Genomic DNA, 18,514 nt, shown 5'->3' with positions numbered 1-18,514 from the left:
TGTAGACCAGGCTGGCCTCGAACTCAAAAATCCGCCTGCCTCTGNCTCCCAAGTGCTGGGATTAAAGGCTTGCGCCACCACACCTGGCCAGAATACCTTTTCTTTTTGGATTCTGTCTGCTTAGTAGGTTAATTTCCATCCTTTGATTGTTAGTTTGAGGATGTTCTTATGAATGATCTATGTGTTTTAGAGACAGCAAATAATTAGATCTTGATTTTGTGTTGTTGTTTAATCTAGCCACTTAAACTTCTTCTTTTAAATGGTGGGTTAAAACCATGTCTTTAAGACTGTTATTGAGAGGGATTTGATGTTAACTATGGATTTGCTGGTTATTGTTCCATTTAGTTAGGCACAAACCAGCACACTTCTTTCTAGCTCTCCTTTGTTCATTTATTCCTCCCATGAAATGAACATTTCCTGTAGTGTTGTGGATAAGATTGCCTTTCTTTTTTCCTCTATCCATCAAATTCTTATTCAGTTTTACTAATGCTAGTTCCTGTGGTGTGAATTGTTTTTGCACTTCTTTTGAAATGTTCTAACTTTTCTATGTATTTTAAAAATTGCTTTTCAGAATATGGCCATCTTTGTTGGCAATTATTTTACTTTCAGATCTTGGGTACCTCATTCTATACATTGGTGATTTTAAGGTTGATAATGTGATTTGATATTATTCTAATGTTTCTTAGGTGAGTTAGCATTTTCACATTGTTGCTTTTCATGTTGAGTTTTTGATTTATATTTTAAATATTTTGACTATGATATGGTTTTGTTTTTTTGTTTTGTTTTGGTTTAGTGTTTGTTTGGTTGGTTTGGTTTGGTTTTGGTTTTTTGAATCAGGGTTTTTCTGTATAGCACTGGCTGTCCTGGAACTCACTCTGTAGACCAGGCTGGCCTTGAACTCAGAAATTCACCTGCCTCTGCCTCCCAAGTGCTGGGATTAAAGGAATGTGCCACCACTGCTCGGCTTGACTCTGATATGTTGTAGTAAGGTTGTATCTAGCCATGTCTAGTTGAGTTTTTTTTTTTTTTTTTTATTTTGATGCCATTTTTTCCAGGTTTAGGGAAATTTCTATCATCATTTCGTTGACTAAATTCTGTATGCTTTTAGTCCTTAGTTCAGCTTCTTCTTTTATCTGGTAAATTCTTAGATTTGTTCTCTTAAACTTATCCCATAGTTCTTGGAAATTTTGGTCATACTCATTAAAATGCATGTCTAAATAAATTATTGTCTTCCGCTCCTGAATTTTTTTCTTCTGTATGGTCATGTCAGTTGGTGATAGTTTCTGCTTTTTCTTTTTTATATTTGATTGATCTTTATTTCCAACACTAATTATTTATCTCAGAGTTTCAGTTCCTTGCTGTATTTTTTATCCATGTTTTAAAATTTGTCCTCTAAATTGCTGAGCACTTTATCTACTTTCTCATCTAGGTCTTGAATAGGTTTTTGTATTTCACTTATTCGTTTGAATCTTCTATATTGCCATTGAACCTTTTGCATGTATGACTCTGAAATACTTTTATCATGTTTGCGTTCCAGTACTGAGGACCTGGGAGCTTCTGGCCATGACACAAGAAAACACAACAAAGAAACACCCCTCCCCAACCCACCCCCACACACGGGGCAGGCATCAGTCCTAAAAGTTTATTCGGGCATGAAACAAGCTGAAATAAAGCAATGATTATAGTATAAAAGTCTAGAGTAAAATAACAAAAATAAGAAGTAAAATAAACAGAAGTTATAACCACAGTCATTATCACTGTCATTCTTAGTCAGCATGATGTGGCTATTCTCTCTTCTGTAGCAGTGTCTAAAGATGGGAAAGGTGGGGAAGGATGCTTATCTCAGTAATTGAAACAAGTTAGATTTTGGTGCATACATTATACTTTCCCATAATTCCCCAGAGACTCTTCACCTGCTAGTTACAAGTTCGTCTCTGGTATTTTATGAATTATGCTTTCTACTGATTGAATTTACTATGACTTTGAGGAAGTGTGGAAGGCCCACCCACTGATTAGCTTCTTATGGCAGCATCCTTTGGCTCTGCCATGTTGAGCATCTTTCTTCTCCCATTCCCCTAACTTGCCCAAACAGTGGGAGGGGTAGTGTCTTCTTAAGCTATTAACTCTATGATGTATAGGAAAACAAATTTCATCGCCAGACTCCTGTATCTCATTTCTACATCTGTTACCCCAATCTGTGTTCCAGTAGCCATATCTCTGGTTATATTATATCCAAAACCTTAGTGTGTGTCTTTAGCCAAGTCTGTCTCTCTACAACTTTTTCTTCTTGTGAAACCCATGACCAGGAGGAGAGAGTACCTGCCTGGCAGGTTACTCAGACTCTGGTCTGGCAGGTATGCTGTGGCTAGGCACTGGTTGGTGTGTAAAAGCCATTTAAAAGAGAAATGATGTTAAAGACTTGGGAAATTTTAAAATCAAAGATATAAAATAATAAGAACAAATAAAAAAAGCCAAGTAAAGGAGATAGGATATGTAAATAAATCCACTTGGATATTTTAATAAGTATTATAATTTAAGCCTTATCCACATTTTTGTCTTTTTAGGCATATATTAAAGATGTAACCATCCCTGTTAACATTGACAATGTGACAATGATTTTAATTTTAGGTATGCTTCTGAACAAAAGAATAATCTTAGAATATTAAGTATCCACTGTGAAATTCTATCTTAACTTTTTAATCTCTTCAATAGACTACAGAATCATTAAGGAATACTACACAGCAGAGATGGGGAAAGGACAACTCAAGACAATTACTAGATGCTACAAAGGTAAGATTTAGCCAACATTCCTACAGCTAGCAAGAAAAGTTTGCAAGCCCATGAAACATTTACCAATTTATGCTGCATAGTTACTACATGGTTTACATTTCAGAAATATTTTCCTTTTTCTAATTTTTTTATATAAATACTGGCAGGAAGGTATGTTTCTATTAAGAATGCAGAAAGAAATCTTGGTATTATCTACCACTGCAGAAATCTGTCTGAATCCCTTGAGATTACTGCCAACTGGAGTAACATTTTTAGAAAGCTTTTGTAAATGTAATGGCAGCTTGTTGACATCCAAATTTATCCTAATTTGTAACTGATACATAGAATATTGCCATTTTTTCAAATGTGGAACATTCCTTTACCTTAGAAGATGTTCAAATAGTAGAATGCCATGGAATTTTAAGTTTGCTATAGCCCCAAGTATAAGTGATGTTAAGTTTAAATATTGATGAGGCTTATTTTCATTGTTAATTTACGTGAAAGATAGCTTTCATAATTACCACTGCTTCAAAATGAGACATGTAAATCTCTATGATAGAAAAAGAACAAAAAGTTATAAGGCTATTTGTATCCTGGGAACTTTATTTTTCCCTTTGTTTAGTAATTGTTTGCCATTAAGGCACAAAGCATTGTTCTAATTTATGCAGAGACTGTACAAATGAATTTGTTTTCCACTATTAAATTAAATCTTTAAGCAAAAATATGTTCAGTCTTCTCATTATCCAAGATATCACTGAATTTATTTTTATTTCAGTCTTCTACTTCATTGAAGACCTCATCATCTTATGTGATATTTACCAGAACCCTTACTAAAACTGTTACTTAGCCTTTTAGAGGAAAAAGGTCAGAAAAAGATGCTGTCAGAATAAAAATCCCTTGATGTTTTCCTCTTACCAAGTGCTTTATGAGTGTTAATCTAAAAATTGATAACACATTTATGATAATTATTTTCTGTCTCATTAGTAAGAATAAAAAGATACTTTTGCCTTTTATAATTATATTTTCATACTTTGGCTCTAAGCTGTTGTAGTTATACCATATGTAGTATCAGTATATATATATGTGTTCATAAAGAACTATGCACTTTTCATTAATTATTGTTATGAATACTGCAAAAACATCATTAAGTCTATTCACTTCATTTAATACTTTTAATCATAAAAACTTTCAATATTAGAAAATCTAAATATTAAGCCTAATTGTCATTATCTTATTAATGCTTACATCTTTCCAAATGATTTTATTTTATATATCTCTGATTTTAGCAATAATATTAAAGCCTTTGAAATTTTATAGTAGGTAAGATATTATATAAGAATATTTGGGAAAGTGTATGTAGCTCTTATTTTCTAAGTGAATCCAAGAAACATTGAAGTCTACTTTGCCTATATATAATATGTACATATAGTATGTACCATAAGATAAAAATGACTCAAAAAGTATTGATCTTAATTTTAAGAAATTTATTGTGCAATAGAAAAAAACAAAAACTTGTATGCAAAATATTAGATCATAAGTTAGATTATTAAATATTAAAGTACTTTGTAAATACATATGTAAGATTCAATAATAACATAATCAGTTGTATAAACTTGATTTTATTAATTTTAAAAATATCTATTGAAGAAAAAGCAAGTGAAATATGAATCATTAACTATATTAGCCTTGCTTGCTAACTTATAGCATTATAGTGAGTGATAGAAGGGGAGTCAGGATAAATTGAGTAAAACTAATGTTAGCTAAATCACTTAAACTTATTTCAAAAGCTATTTAGAGAAAGTAACTTGGGTGTTTATTATATTTAAATATTCTTTGTATAAATTCATGTGTATGCTCATTTTAAAAGTGTTTTGCTTTACTATGCCAAGCTAGATGCAATTCCTTTAGGGATAGTTGTTGTATTAGATTAAGACAATATCTGAAATTCTGTAATACCTAATAAATAAATGGCTTGTTATCATTTTTAATTAGGCTCTCCAGGCATGGCCATTGATAGAAAAGAGAACATGTTGGCATGGGCACGCAGGAGGAGGACTCCACACAGACCCGAAAGAAGGGGTAAGAGTGACTCTCAAGCCTTCCTATGCTAACTTTACAAACTAATTCTAAAAGAAGTGAAGGACAGGTAGCTGGAAGTTCATGCTGATAACTGTATTTGAGTGGAAGATAGGTCTTTAACATTGTCATAGTCTAATACTGTTTGATTGGCTCATCTAATGATGCTTTCTCATGCAGAAAAACCTATCGAAATTGGCGAATATTATACAGAGGACATCTATGATTTATAACAAAAATTCATGGCTACATAAAATTTTTAAAAAGTATTCATGGGGCCAGACAGTAGTGGTGCACGCCTTTAATCCCAGCACTAAGGAGGCAGAGGCAGGTAGATCTCTGAGTTTGAGGCCAGCCTGGACTACAGAGTGATTTTCAGGATAGCCAAGTCTACACAGAGAAATCCTGTCTTGAACCTTCCCACGTCCCAGTAGACCTTTATTATTCACTGAGAAGGGGAAAAATGTATTCGTCAACTTCAATGTTCTATTGTGCTTGCTATTATTGTTGCTTTGGGTTTTTTTGAGACAGAGTCTTACTGTATGCATCTCATTCTCACTTCAAACTCAGGATCTTGATGTTTGAATCTCTCAGGCACTGGTTTAAGTTATCATAACCAGTTCTAAATGTTTTAGATCTCTAAGGTAACATTAACCGACTTTGTTATGTAACCTAGCCTTATAAATAAGTAGGCAAATTAGGTTTAGTAATTATAAAGAATTTATGTGTGTTACAGTCAGTATTTTCCCTTTACATGCTTAGATCTTAGAATATTAATTAGCTGAGCTTCATAGTAAATCCTCTATCTATATGATCCAGCTATTACTGATATTCTTTAACATTATCATTGTTATTATCATATAGGCATGTCAAACAGTAGAGCCTCTGAAATCTTTATTTATTTGGACTACACTTTAACTGAGTGAGTTAAAATATCACCAGAATACTGTTACATATTTCTCCATCTATTCTTTTTGGGGGGTCTTGCCTCTACCTAATCGCTTTCCCTCTTTTTTCTCCTTTTTTCTTATCTCTCCTTCTTTGTCTCTCCTTCCCCTTTCCCTCTCTCATTTTCTCATATAGACAGACATATGGTATTTTGAATAGCAATGAGTTAAGGAAACAAAATGTTATGACAAATGTCTATAAAATATAGGTGCTAAGTGAATATGAGTTGTCTTATTGATAGTGGATAATTGATAAGAGAACTTTCTAATTCTTGATGTCTAGTGTTGCTCTTTACTTTCAAGCAAATGAAAGCATATTGCTTCCATGTCCCTTTCTGTATACGTCACTAACCCTCATGGCTATCTTTGAAACAAACACAGTATAATATGATAGAATTTTTAAAAGTTAGCTAAGTAATGGTATTTGTTTATCCATGTGTTACTCTTTGGCATGATATTTGTCAGTTTTCAGGATCATCTGTCAGTAAGGACTCTTAAGGATAGTTGCTCATAATGAATGTTCTAACTATGACCAAAAATATGTTGACTAATAAAGGAGAAGCAGGCACTTCTCTTAAGTGGCACTAAACAAGAATTTTATCTATTTTGTATTGTTTAAATGTTGACAGTATTTTTCTCATCCAACAATAAAATTTTTATATTGGTACATTTAAAAAGGACACAGAATAAACTCTAAGATAATTTCTTTACAGAAAAAATCAGAACAAAGTAATTGTAATTATAATACTTTATATTGTTCTTTACAGTTCTTTTTCTCTTATTATCTTTATATAACTTTAACTTCATTGGTTACATGAAATCATAAAATAATAGGGTTTGCTGGTCAAATGGAAAAGAAAAAGAGACTTAGTATATAATTGTTGTTGATAGCCTCAGCTCTGGATTGACACTGGGTTTGAGTCTGGGCTACATCACTTCCTAATGGAATGGCCTTAAACAAATCCTGAAATTCTGGATGCTTCAGAATCTTCTATAAAATAAGTTAATAATTATACTAGAAGGAATTTAAATGAAGTAATTCTCTCCATGTTAAAACTCTTAAATACTGTCCAGCATATAGGAGGTGCTTAGTAAATGTTAGGTACTCTTATAGTGTGAGATTGTAAGGCCTTCCTCAACCACAGTGTATTCATTTATAAAGTATATGTCTGAGCCAATATGATGGCTCAGCATGTAGAATTACTTGCTGTAAAGCCTGATATCCCTTGTGTTGTCCTAGATTCTGTGCATGTGTACAAATACACTCAATATAAAAAGAAACTTAATTTTTCAAAGTTTATGTTATGTACTCACTTTGTACCAAACTTTATGATAGGAATGGGGGATACAGTACTTAACAAGACAAAGCCCTTCCTATCTAAAATTTAACTGTTGAGATGTTAGAACATATAAACTACTAGATAGAATATTTACTAACATAACAAATGGTAGAAACTGAAACATTTACATCTTGATTTTTAAATTAACTTCCACTTGTATATTCTTTACAAATATTGCTATTAACAACTATAATCAATTTCAGAGTATATTTAAGTGATCTGTTTATCTCATGTGGTTGTTATAAAGGGTTTATGAAAAAGGAATGGTAGTTCAATACTTGAAAATATTGTTTCTTAAAATAGATGAATGGTTTGTTTTATAATAGAATATTGAGATTCTTAAAAAAGATTTGAGATTTTAAAAATGATTTGTTATTTCTGTGTGAATATGTATGAATACATGCAAGCATACACATGGCATGATACACATGTAGAAAGAAGTTAGAGGACAACCTTGTACTCTTTTCATTTTAATCTGGGTGTGGGGAATTTAACGCAGATTGCCAGGCCTGTATGGCTAGCACATTGACCTCCTAAGACATTTTGCTAGCCAGGATTGGGGATTTTTACTCCTACATTTAAATATTTAGTGATGTCTTTCTGTAGGATCTCAGGTAAGGCTTCAGAGTAAATGAACAAATAACAACATAGAAATAACAGCATCAAACACACTATTCAACAAAAACCAATTGGGGGGGTTGAGGGTGTCAGCTAGATTTCCTGATTAAGCTTCCTCTCCACAACTGAGCCTGCTATGGCTCAGCTTCTGACTTCTTTCTTAGTTAGGCATTTTTATATCTTGGAATAAACAATAGTAACCTCTGTTGAAAATAGCTTACCTTCTAGATGTTTTCAAGGACACAATGTGTTTTTAATTCTTGGGCTGCTTTACTGTTGTCATCCCTCCCTGTTACAGAGTTAGCAGGGTCATTCCCCTTGGATGCCATGGAGGACACTTGCCATGAACATGCATGGGTCTGAAGGGTGGAGGTAGGGAGCAGAGTCCTTCTCAGTGAGATAAAATAGCATATGACAATTTACCAATATACTATACATCACACCGTTAGTGAATGTAGTTAGAAGATAGTGAAAGGACTACTTACTGAAGAAGTACTCTGCTTCATAGTCTTTTGTGGGGGGGGGGGAGGTTAGAGACAGGGTTTCTCTGTATAGCCCTGGCTGTCCTGGAACTCACTTTGTAGACCAGGCTGGCCTCAAACTCAGAAATCCGCCTGCCTCTGCCTCCCAAGTGCTGGGATTAAAGGTGTGTGCCACCACGCCCAGCCATAGTCTTTTTTTATGTTAGAAATAATTCCTCGTTGATTGGATATAGTCTAAAGCCTGTGATAATAAGAGGCACTTGCTAGAGAAATCAGAGAACTTTAGCATAAATCTTGATATAACCAGAAGATGTGAAAAGGCATCCTGGGGTATGAAAAATTGGAAGATTAGGAAAATAATATCTAAGCTTGCTAAAATGAGTGAGACTACAAACCAGTACAGAAGGATGCCTGGAGGATATGGGGAGCCAGTTTTCTGGTTCTGATTTCATACATCATCAGGCAGCTGAGGATCTTCATTTGCTTTATGAACTTGACTGACTTTTGGGATAAAGAACTCACTGACTGGCCAGTGTGAACATCAGTCTGCTTGGTAGTTACTTTTTATTCTAAGTTGTTAAATGGACTGTCAGGTACAAATCCATCTCGTGTGCAGCAATAATCCATCTCCTCAGGTCCTACTTGCTACTGCATAAACGCTTTATTGAGATTTTACACTAACCGAGCTTAGAAAACAAACCCTGAGGTAAAGAGAAAGTAACAATGATTGCCAAGCCTTTTCTGAAAATTTATATTTTCCTCTCCTATTCCAAACACATGGCAGTTATAATAATGTAGGAGGGCTTCTCTGCTTGCTCTCGGGGCTTTCTGTTAGACATCAACTGAACTTGCTTTTCTTTTGACCTAGCTTTTATCAAGTCACTGTTATGTCTAACAGCACTGTAGTATCCTTTTTAATTACTCCTTTAATTGAAGTTTCCTTTAGCTTGGGTTAAAGAGACAGTTTTGTTCCCTGAACAGTTTGTCCCTAAAATAAAACTAAATTAATTCTTTAGGGAGATGATATTCAGCCTATATGCCAGTTTTTATAGAACAGAGACTATTCCAAAAGTTTAGGTTTGGGGACCTTTTTTTTTCTGTGTGGGGGAGTCTGCAGGTAGTTCATTTTAAATTAGTTTGATTTTGTAAGTTACATTTCCTACTAATAACATTTAGGAATCTCTGGGGCTGGAGAGGTGGCTCAGTGTTTAAAAAGGGTTCTATTCCCAGCACCAACATTCTTAGCACCCAATTCCCAGCTCGCAACTGTCCGTGACTTCGGTTTCAAGGGATCCCACACTTTCATACAGACATACATATAGTCAAACACCAATACACATTAAATAAAAATAAATTAAAAAATAGGAATGTCTGTAAAACCAGGATTATTAAATTCTTCATCAGCTAAGGAAAGGACAATTTTGCTAACCTTGTCAAAATACTATTTTCTTATTTCTTAGTTTCATTTTGTTAAAGCTCAGTGGATTGGATTCTCTTGAAATGAGTGAACTCCTCATGGAAACATTTGCTATTTATGCTTGACAACATTTTGGCAACCAATACAAAGCTTCCTGAACAGCAAAATATATATAGACCTTATTAATATAGTTATACTTAATATCTGAAAATTCTTCCAAGTGCACCAGTTTAGATATTTTGATTTTTAAGTTCTTGTGCCATTTTATAGTTATTAACTATAGGTCTCCTCTTGTAGTGCATTTGGTCATGAGATCTCCTACAGTTAAGTGGGGCACTATGCCATGTTGAAGATCCATTGTTATGGTGAATACTACTCTGTGTAATAAGTATGATTTGTGACTTTATAGTTATACCCTATTAACCCATATACTTCCACATTTATTTATGCATGATCACATGCCCCATAATGAGGTTTTGGTCAGCAAAGGATAGTGGTGGTCTTATAAGATTTTAATAGAACTGAAAAATTCCTACTTCTTAGTAAACTTATGTGTCTGAAGAGGGGGCAAGAGAAAAGAAAAACACAGGAATAAAAAGAGGGGAAAGCCTCCTTCACTGGGATTTCTAAGGAGGAATGAAGTATCCACACGCTGGTCTTCCTTCTTCTTGGTTTTCTTGTGTTTTGCGAATAGTATCTTGGGTTTTCTAAGTTTCTGGATTAATATCTACTTATCATTTAGTGCATGTCTAGTGACTTCTTTTGTGACTGGGTTACCTCACTAAGGATGATATCCTCCAGATACATCCATTTGCCCAAGAATTATGTAAATTCATTGTTTTTTTAATAGCTGAGTAGTACTCCATTATGTAAATGTACCACAGTTTCTGTATCCATTCCTCTGTTGAGGGACATCTGGGTTCTTTCCAGCTTCTGGCTATTATAAATAAGGCTGCTATGAACATAGTGGAACATGTGTCCTTATTACCAGTTGGAACATCTTCTGGGTATATGCCCAGGAGAGGTATTGCTGGGTCTTCTGGGGGTACTATGTCCAATTTTCTGAGGAACCGCCAGACTGATTTCCAGAGTGGTTGTACAAGCTTGCAATCCCACCAGCAATGGAGGAGTGTTCCTCTTTCTCCACAACCTCGCCAGCATCTGCTGTCACCTGAAATTTTAATCTTAGCCATTCTGACTGGTGTGAGGTAGAATCATCGCAGGGTTGTTTTGATTTGCATTTCCCTGATGACTAAGGATGTTGAACATTTTTTCAGGTGTTTCTCAGCCATTCGGTATTCCTCACTTGAGAATTCTTTGTTTAGTTCTGTACCTCATTTTATATGGGTTTATTTGAATTTCTGGAGTCCAGCTTCTTGAGCTCTTTGTATATATTGGCTATTAGTCCCCTATCAGATTTAGGATTGGTAAAAATCCTTTCCCAATCGGTTGGTGGCCTTTCTGTCTTGTTGACAGTGTCTTTTGCCTTACAGAAGCTTTGCAATTTTATGAGGTCCCATTTGTCAATTCTTGATTTTACAGCACAAGCCATTGCTGTTCTGTTTAGGAATTTTTCCCCTCTGCCCATATCTTCGAGGCTTTTCCCCACTTTCTCCTCTATAAATTTCAGTGTCTTCGGTTTTATTTGGAGGACTTTGATTCACTTCGACTTGAGCTTTGTACAAGGAGATAAGGATAGATCAATTCGCAATCTTCTACATGATAACCGCCAGTTGTGCCAGCACCATTTGTTGAAAATGCTGTCATTTTTCTACTGGATGGTTTTAGCCCCCTTGTCAAAAATCAAGTGACCATAGGTATATGGATTCATTTCTGGGTCTTCAATTCTATTCCATTGGTCTACCTGTCTGTTGTTGTACCAGTACCATGCACTTTTTGTCACAGTTGCTTTGTAGTACAGTTTAAGGTCAGACATGTTGATTCCACCAGAGGTTCTTTTATTGTTGAGAATGGTTTTTGCTATCCTAGGTTTTTTTTTATTATTCCAGATGAATTTGCAAATTGCCCTTTCTAACTCAGGGAAGAATTGGGTTGGAATTTTGATGGGTATTGCATTGAATCTGTAGTTTGCTTTCGGCAAGATTGGCATTTTTACTATAGTAATCCTGCCAATCCATGAGCATGGGAGATCTTTCCGTCTTCTGAGATCTTCTTAAATTTCTTTCTTCAGAGACTTGAAGTTCTTGTCATACAGATCTTTCACTTCCTTAGTTAGAGTCACACCAAGGTATTTTTTATTATTTGTGACTATTGTGAAGGGTGTTGTTTCTCTAATTTCTTTCTCTGCCCATTTATCCTTTGACTTCTTCCTTTCCAATTTGTATCTCCTCATCTCCTTTTGTTGTTGAGTTGCTCTGGCTAGGACTTTACTATATTGAATAGGTAGGGGAAAAGTGGGCAGCCTTGTCTAGTCCCTGATTTTAGTGGTATTGCTTCTAGTTTCTCTCCATTTACTTTGATGTTGGCTACTGGTGTGTTGTAGATTGCTTTTATTATGTTTAGGTAGGGGCCTTGAATTCCTGATCTTTCCAAGACTTTTATCATGAAGGGGTATTGGATTTTTTCAAATGCATTCTCATCATCTAACGAAATGATCATGTGGTTTTTGTCTTTGAGTTTGTTCATTTAGTGGATTACGTTGATGCACATGCAAGTTTTTGATGGAAGAAGAAATAAACTAATTATTTATCAGAGCCTGACAAATATAGAGGCAGGTGCTTGCAGCCAACCATTAGAGTGAAAACAGGGCCCCTGATGCAGAAGTTAGAAGAAAGACTGAAGGAACTAAAGGGGTTTACAACCCCTTAGGAAGAACAACAATATCAGCCAACCAGACCCCTTAGAGATCACATGGACTAAACCACAAACCAAAGAGTGCACATGGAGGGACCCATGTTTCTACCCACATATGTAGCAGAGGATGGCCTTGTCTGGCATCAGTGGGAGGAGAGGCCCTTTGTCCTGTAAAGGCATGATACCCCAGTGTAGGGGAATGCTAGGGCAGGGATGCAAGATTTAATGGGTGGGTGGGGGAACACCTTTATAGAAGGAGGGGGATAGGAGTGCAATAAGGGGCTTTAGGGGTGCAGACCGGGAAAGGGAATAACATTTGAAATTTAAATAAAGAAAAATTCCAATTTTAAAAAAGACTCATACTCAATACTAGTTTTGCAATATAATGAGGCTTGAGTATCATTTCCATGTTTTAAATGTGAGGCTATTTAGCTGTAACTACATTGTATACATTCTCATAGTGATGGAGGAAAGAAGATGCACTTCAACTTTTGTAGCCCTTTAAAATACATGTCTATGGCACTCAACCTTAGAGAGCTTTAGCTGTCCTGTTAGCCATCAGTATATTTTAGTTTGGGTTTTTATTTTGTATTTAGACTCTTTCTAGGGAGTCTAGGCTGCTTTCAAACTCATGATTCTCCTGCCTCTATCTCCAATAGTATGTTTCAAAATATTGCTTTTCAATTCTGTTGTGTAAATTATTTTAGAAAATGAATTTCATAGTTTTTGTTTATATAAGGGATACTAAAAGAAATGCTGTTAGAATATCTTCAGTTCCTTCAGCAAGTTCTACCCTTTCAGTTCCTTTAATTATTGCTTGATACTTTTACTATATTCTATATGTAGTTACTCCTTAGAAAGTATTTTTTCATCTTTAAAAAATCCTTTTGTTATTGTGTTTTTGTGTGTGTATGCCTCTGTGTGTGTGTGTGTGTGTGTGTGTGTGTGTGTGTGTGTGTGTATGTCCACGTGCCTACCTATGTGCCTGTGTGTGTCTGTGTCCCATGAGATATGTAAAGTTCAGAGAACCACTCGCTGCTGACGTCAGTTCTCTCCTTCCACCATGTTGGGTTTCTGGGATTGAACCCAGATATCAGACTTGGTTGCAAGCACCATCTCACCATCTTGATAATTACATTCACTATCCTTTCTTTAAGAATTCGACCTTATAGGGGTATGTATATTCCTTTCAGCATTATTTATTTATACTTGACTGAGTTGAAGTGACAATGCGTAGTTGATATAAAGGTGATAAATTAGTTTTAAGCTACTGGCTGGTCTCTTTCTAGTTATAGATAAAACACATTTGTTTGTCAGGATTACTACTGGCTGTCTAAGATGAAATAACTGGTGCTTTTGCAAGATGGTATATTATCTTTCAGGGTCTATATGATGGTCCCCAATTTTATTTTATCTGGTGCAATAAGTTGCTTTAAAATTCTTTAAAACTGTCTCAGGCCCTAAAACACTTTTTTGACTTGGCCTCTACTTTTTTAAAAAAGTAATTTTTCAAACTTTATAGTTTATCTAAACTCTAACTGAAGTCATGTCCTTTACAGCTTAATGGACTCATAATGCATGATTACACAACTTCAGAACCCATTTTGTTAAATGAAGTGGTGACATTTTATGCACTATTAAGCCAACTAGAATAATTTTCTTGCTCTTAGCCGTAACTTCTCTGTGTCCTTATTGAAAATTTTCTGGGGTGTGTTGTAGAAGGTTTTGACAGGAGGGAATGTTCCTAAAGATATGTAGAAACAGGGCCTTTTTTCCATTACTCCATCAAAAAAAATTAGGCAGGCAAAATGGGGTTGAAATGCCCCCCGTTTGTGTTATAATGCATTAAATTATATTTATTTTGTGATTGTTTGATTGAAAAAAGTGGATTTTAAAATTATTGCCTCATTTCTTTTTAAAATGCCTTACTAACTTCTGAGTATATATGTATGTGTAAAATAAAACACCGGAACTATGATTTTGGCATTTCATACTTTTGCCATCTTAAAGATTTGAAACAGCTCAGGATAACAGTCTTTCTGTTTTTTTGTATAATATGGGCAGTTTTATTTCTCTTCCTCTTTGCACAAAACACTGCCTAACATGCAAGTAAAGTACTTTGCTGAACTTTATGAGGGTGATCATAATAAAGAAGTGCCCTGTGTTTTATGATATACTATCCTGGGTTTGTTTTATCTTAGCTTCTGCCCACTCAGAGCTAAACAAATTCATATTAAGTTGTATAACTTTTTTTCCTTTTTGAAATAAATTTCAATTTGAATATAATATGGATTATAGGAAATATAAACATGTAAAAGAATATAAACTTTTATCAGTTATTCTCTTCACTTGAGGTACCAATGTTAATTTGTTTGGAGTATTTTTTTAAATTTTGTTTCTATTAAAACAGCCCAGGCATAAACATTGTTATAACCAGATTTTTGTTTCCTTATTTAGTATTTTTAAAATTTTAGTTAACTCTGGTGTAAAGCTTTCTTTATTAAAAATTTATTTTTATTCACCATACAGAATGATGAGTTTCATTATGAGATTGTCGTACACATATCTCACTATGCACGGCTTTTACTTGCTCTGTATCAACTCCTCTTCCCTGTCTAACTGGGCCCTTTCCTTTCACCAACCAGTTCTCCTGCTTTCATATGTACAGACCTATACTCAGTAACATATTTAAGTTAACATTGTTCAAGTGAGAAAAACCATGATATTTTTATTTTCCCTTATGTCATTGTCTTCCCTTCTGGTAGACCCTTTCCTTTTAGCACTTAGTCTCACTTCTAATTTATATATAAAGTGTATGTTTGGGCTGGAGAGATGGCTCAGCGGTTAAGAGCATTGACTGTTCTTCTAGATGTTCTGAGTTCAATTCCCAGCAACCACATGGTGGCTCACAACCATCTGTAATGGGATCCAATGCCCTTTCCTGGTGTGTCTGAAGGCAGTTACAGTGTACTCATATAAATAAAATAAATAAATCTTTAAAAAAAAATAAAGTGGCTTCCGGTTAACATCTGTGCCAGGAGCTAATACTGTGCCACAGCTCTCCATATCTGAATACTGCCTGGAGAGAGCTGGTCTCCCGAGAGTGGAGTGCGGACATGCCTGTGAGCACAAGTAAGACCACAACTTCTGCCCAGAGGGACATGCCCAGAGCCCTCAGGACACAGGAACTGAAGAGCAGCCTAGGACAGGATCCTTCTGATTTCAGTCTGCACCCTGGAGCGAACCCTGTGCCACAGCTCTGCATACCAAAATTCCTCCCAGAGAGAACTGGTCTCCCAGGATTACTGACACACAGGCTTGCAGGAGGGACAAGCCATAGTCAGAGACAGCAAGACCAGCTAACACCACAGATAACCAGATGGCAAGAGGCAAGGGCAAGAACATAAGCAACAGAAACCAAGGCTACTTGGCATCATCAGAATCTAGTTCTGCCACCAAAGCGAACCCTGGATACCCAAACACACCAGAAAAGCAAGACTTTGATTTAAAGTCACATCTCATGATGATGATAGAGGACTTTAAGAAGGACATAAATAACTCTCTTAAAGAAATAGGGGAGAACACAGGTAAACAGCTAGAAGCCCTTAAAGAGGAAACACAAAAATCACTTAAAGTATTATAGGAAAAAACGATCAAACAGATGAAGGAGTTGAACAAAATCATCCAGGATCTAAAAATGGAAATAGAATCAATAACGAAATCACAAAGGGAGACTGGAGATAGAAAACCTAGGAAAGAGATCAGGAGTCATAGATGCAAGTATCACCAACAGAATATAAGAGATAGAAGAAAGAACAAGTACAGAAGATACCATAGAAAACATCTACAAAACAGATAAAGAAAATAGTTTTGCAAAATGCAAAAAGCTCCTAACCCAAAGCATCTAGGAGATCCAGGATACAATGAGAAGACCAAGCTTAAGGATAATAGGTATAGAAAAGAGCAAAGATCCCCAACTTAAAGAGCCAGTAAATATCTTCAACAAAATTGTAGAAGAAAACTTCCCTAACCTAAGGAAAGAGATGCCCATAAACATACAAGAAGCCTATAGAACTCCAAATAGATTGAACTAGAAAAGAAATTCCTCCCATCACATAATAGTCAAAACACCAAATGCACAAAACAAAGAATATCAAAAGCAGTAAGAGAAAACAGTCAAGTAACATATAAAGGCCGACCTATCAGAATTGCACCAGAATTCTCACCAGAGACTATGAAAGCTAGAAGATCCTGGGCAGATCTCATACAGACCCTAAGAAAACACAAATGTTGGCCCAGGCTGCTATACCCAGCAAAACTCTCAATCACTATGGATGGAGAAACCAAGATATTACATGACAACCAAATTTACACAATGTATTTCCACAAATCCAGTCTACTAAAAATGATAGTAAAAACTCTGACACAATAAGGGAAACTGTGCCCTAGAAAAAGCAGGAAAAGTAATCTTCTTTCAAAACTCCCAAAGAAGATAGCTACACAAACATAAAAATAACATCAAAAATAATAAGAAGCAACAATTACTATTCCTTAATATGTTTTAACATCAATGGAGTGAATTCCCCAATTAAAAAGACATAGACTAACATACTGGACACATAAAATAGGACACAGCATTTTGCTGCATATAGGAAACACACCTCAGTGTCAAAGACTGACGCTACCTTAGAGTAAAGGACTGGAAAACAATTTTCCAAGCAAATGGTCCCAAGAAACAAGCTGGAGTCGCCATTCTAAAATTGAATAAAATCAACATTCAACCAAAATTTATCAAAAAGGCTAAGGAAAGACGCTTCATACTCATCAAAGGAAAAATCTACCAAGAAGAACTCACAATTCTGAACATCTATGCTCCAAATACAAGGGCACCGATATTCATAAAAGAAACTTTACTAAAGTTCAAAGCATACATTGCACCTCACATAATATTAGTGGGAGAATTCAATAATCCACTCTCATCAATGGACAGATCCTGGAAACACAAACTAAACAGGGACACAGTAAAACTAACAGAAGTTATGAACCTAATGGATTTAACAGATATCTATAGGACATTTCATCCTAAAACAAAAGAATATACCTTCTCAACACCTCATGGTACATTAACCAAATTTGACCATATAATTGGTCACAAAACAGGCCTCAACAGATATAAGACGATTGAAATAATCCCATGCATCCTATTAGGTCACCACAGTCTAAGGCTGGTCTTCAACAGCAACAAAAACAACAGAAAGCCCACATACCCATGGAAGCTGAACAATGCTCTACTCAAGGATAACTTGGTCAAGGAAGAAATAAAAGACTTTTTAGAATTTAATGAAAATGAAGACACAACATACCCAAACTTATGGGACACAATGAAAGCAGTGCTAAGAGGAAAACTCTTATATCTGCCTTCAAAAAGAAACTGGAGAGAGTATATACTAGCAGCTTAACAGCACACCTGAAAGCTCTAAAACAAAAAGAAGCAAACATACCAAGAGAAGTAGAAGGCAGGAAATAATCAAACTCAGGGCTGAAATCAACTAAGTAGAAACAAAAAGAACTATATAAAGAATCAACATAACCAGGAGTTTGTCCTTTGAGAAAATCAACAATATATATAAACCTTTAGCCAGATTCACCAGAGGGCACAGCAACAGTATCCAAATTAACAAAATCAGAAATGAAAAGGGAGATATAACAACAGAAACTGAGGAAATTCAAAAAAATCATCAGATCCTACTAAAAAGCCTATATTCAACCAAATTGGAAATTTTGAATGAAATGGACAATTTTCTAGACAGATACCAAATACCAAAGTTAAATCAGGATCAGATAAACCATGTGAACACTCCCATAACCCCTAAAGAAATAGTAGTCTCCCAAATAAAAAAAGCCCAGGACCAGATGGGTTTAGTGCAGAATTCTATCAGACCTTCAAAGAAGACCTAATACCAATACTCTTCAAACTATTCCACAAAATAGACAAAGAAGTGACACTACCCAATTCGTTCTAGGACACCACAGTTATGCTGATACCAAAAG

General features: G+C 35.3%; 1 protein-coding gene across 1 annotated transcript in view; it reads left to right on the top strand.

Annotated features, from left to right (window-relative positions):
- Abcb7 (ATP binding cassette subfamily B member 7) overlaps positions 1-18,514 on the top strand; it is a 135,829-nt gene that overhangs the window by 67,345 nt on the left and 49,970 nt on the right. The window contains exons 2-3 of the mRNA XM_021187585.2: positions 2,713-2,790; positions 4,762-4,848. Coding sequence (XP_021043244.1) covers positions 2,713-2,790; positions 4,762-4,848 — 165 coding nt within the window. The remainder of the gene's footprint in view (positions 1-2,712; positions 2,791-4,761; positions 4,849-18,514) is intronic.

The sequence above is a fragment of the Mus pahari genome, chromosome X (assembly GCF_900095145.1).
Source record: "Mus pahari chromosome X, PAHARI_EIJ_v1.1, whole genome shotgun sequence".
NCBI lineage: Eukaryota > Metazoa > Chordata > Mammalia > Rodentia > Muridae > Mus > Mus pahari.
Note: the sequence above shows the minus strand (reverse complement) of the source record. Positions and strands in the feature narration are given on the sequence as shown.